The sequence below is a fragment of the Octodon degus genome, unplaced genomic scaffold (assembly GCF_000260255.1).
Source record: "Octodon degus isolate 3935 unplaced genomic scaffold, OctDeg1.0 scaffold00066, whole genome shotgun sequence".
In the NCBI taxonomy this organism is placed as follows: domain Eukaryota; kingdom Metazoa; phylum Chordata; class Mammalia; order Rodentia; family Octodontidae; genus Octodon; species Octodon degus.
In genome coordinates, this window is record NW_004524642.1 from 1,186,559 (window position 1) to 1,189,247 (window position 2,689).

The 2,689-nt window shown below is 41.9% G+C and overlaps 1 protein-coding gene across 1 annotated transcript in view; it reads left to right on the plus strand.

Annotated features, from left to right (window-relative positions):
- The window catches only part of Pros1 (protein S), a 60,141-nt gene that overhangs the window by 31,472 nt on the left and 25,980 nt on the right, over positions 1 to 2,689 (plus strand). The window contains exon 8 of the mRNA XM_004634830.2: positions 1,158 to 1,279. Within this exon, the coding sequence (XP_004634887.1) occupies positions 1,158 to 1,279 (122 nt within the window). The remainder of the gene's footprint in view (positions 1 to 1,157; positions 1,280 to 2,689) is intronic.

Genomic DNA, 2,689 nt, shown 5'->3' on the forward strand with positions numbered 1-2,689 from the left:
TGTGGAACCAGGGATTGAACTCAGACCCTTGCGCTTGCCAGGGAAGCACTTATTCCACTGAGCCATCTCCCCGGCCCCGGGGATTAATTTTAAAGACTTCAATGAGAATTTGTATGAGATAATGAATTTGGGGGCTTTCGAAGATCACAAGTATGTATGGATACAATGAAAATGTTAAGGATTTTTATGGAGCCCTGAAACAGACTCAGGTTAAGCATATTAATACAAAATTTCCAGGTTTAGGGGCTGGCGAGGTAGCTCAGCGGACTAAGCATCCACTCAGGCAAGTGCAGGGACAGTGTTCGATCCCTGGCACCACATGCCGCACCACGTGCTGAGCTGGCCACAGAGTCCGGGTGTGGTGGGGAGCAGATGGAATCCCAGCGCTGGGGAGGCTGCGAACAGGAGGATCACTCCGAGTCTGAGCTGTGTAACAATCAAATACATTAAAAAAAATAATAAATTCCAGGTTTGGTTTTCTCAAAACGTAGGGTAGGGTAAGAATCCAACTGATTTTGCAATATGGGAGGTGATGTCCCACTGAGATTTAAGAGATAGGAGATTGAATATGTCCTGACGTTTATCACCACCATTAATTATTGTATTGAGGAGTCAGATGTTTTTGAGATTGTGATTTAAGACTCCAGTGCATTAATTTTCAGTTATTTTTTTCTCCTTTTCTACATTTTTCTTTTTCTTTTTGAAAATTTTTAAATTTTTCCTTGATTCTCTATTTTTTCCTATTTTCGTCTTACTCTCCCCTTTCCCATTTCTTTCCCCTTTCTCCTCTCCTCCTGTCTCTTTTTTCTTCGAAGCAAAATTTGTGAAGTACTTTCAAGGAAATTCATACAACCAAAAATGACTTTGGAGTTGAGATACTCAATTATTTAGTTCTAATTCAAAATAAAACATGCAATAGAACCATCAATCACGCTGCCATGAATTCCTGACTTGCTAATTTATTTCAAGTGGACGAGCGAGGAAAATGTACCTTTGCAACTCATTGGAAGTTTCATGTGTTCAGCTATGACTCGATGTCAAGCAGTTATCGGGCCTGTGGGTTTATTTCCATTTTCCTCTTAATACATAGAACACTCTTCTGCCTGTTGGAGTGAACATGTGGGAGGCCATAACCCTTGTGTTCTTTACCGCCCCAGATGTAGACGAGTGCTCGGAGAACACGTGCGCCCAGCTTTGCGTGAATTACCCCGGGGGCTATTCTTGTCACTGTGATGGGAGAAAAGGACACAAACTCGCGCAGGACCAGAAGAGCTGCGAGGTGAGCAGCTGGCGGCGCTGAGTACCTCTCTTCTGCGGTGGTAGCGCTACGCACTTATGTCTCCATAACTGATATAAATTTAAAAATACAGATTTTTATACTGATTGCTGTAGCACTAAGCAGACCATATGTGTTTACTTAGAATGATCATGTAAATGATAAACACTGAGACTTGTTTGTTGCTGTTTTATTTTATTTATTTAGCATTACCAGGGGTTGAACTCAGGACCTTGCACTTGCCAGGCAGGTGCTTCTTCTACTGAGCTATCTCCCCGGCCCTGTGGCTGTATTTTAAAGAAAGACTTACAAGATAACAATGTAGAAGGTATTCCTTGGTAGTATGTGTATTTAGAGAATGCAATGTGTGTGCCTAGTTAAGAAGCCAAGAAAAGCTGAGGTGAATTTTGTTTGTGGAAAAAAAAATCGTACACGCGCAGCTCAGCGAAAGCGTTGTCCCGCGTTGCTGTTCTGGGCTCTGCTCTGTCCGGTCGCCCCCAGGGTGTGTTGGCACTTGTGAGGGTACGTGCCAACTCTGAAGTGTGCGCAGCTTTGGGAGGCTAGGATTAAGTGGGTGCTGCACAGCTCGAAACGCAGAGCCCAATTTTGTTAATCTGTGTCTCTCAAACTTGTTTTTAGTATTCAGATTTAATGCACAATTTAATCGGTGATTCACATGAACTTTTCCGGTAGATTGGGGCTTTTCCCTTACTGAAATAAGCAGGTCAGCGTCTGAAATCTTTTTTTATATTTTTAAATAACAATCTAAAGTTAATCATTTTTTTTAGACACGTAGAGGTGAAATTATTTGGTTATGTGTCAGGGTATTCTTTAAAATTTCTATATGATGGTGTAGCACAGTGCAAATGTACCTCGTTGTGTTACCAAGATAAACCGTCCGTGTCTAAGAAGATTATGGCACTCAATATCGCGGTCCCTAGATGGTGAAGAGACTTTTTTCTATTTTTGGTCTTTTTGAGACAGGGTCTCGCTGTGCAGTTCAGGCTGCCTTCTGCCCACTTTGTAGCCCAGGCTGCTCTCAAACTCACAACGATCCTCCGGCCTCAGCCTGCCGAGTGCTGGGATTACAGGCGTGTGTCACCACACCTGGTACAGGAGGCTCTGTTTAATATTCAGCTGTGTACACAAAATCTCTCCAAATACCCTTGTATGTGCCTGAGAACATATTCATAGTATTTGTTGTGAGTCTTAGAAAGCACATATTTGATAAGAGGTATAATGACTTTAAGTCACTGTCTTTTAAGCTCCTCGGAGACTAAGATGATATCCAAACTCCTGTTTATTCTTTTCAGATTTTTCAGTATTCTCTTCCAGTCTAGACAGCACATTCATGCTCAGAAAATTTTTTGTTTTCAGTATCACGAGGTACTATTTATTGGTAATGAATTCTGA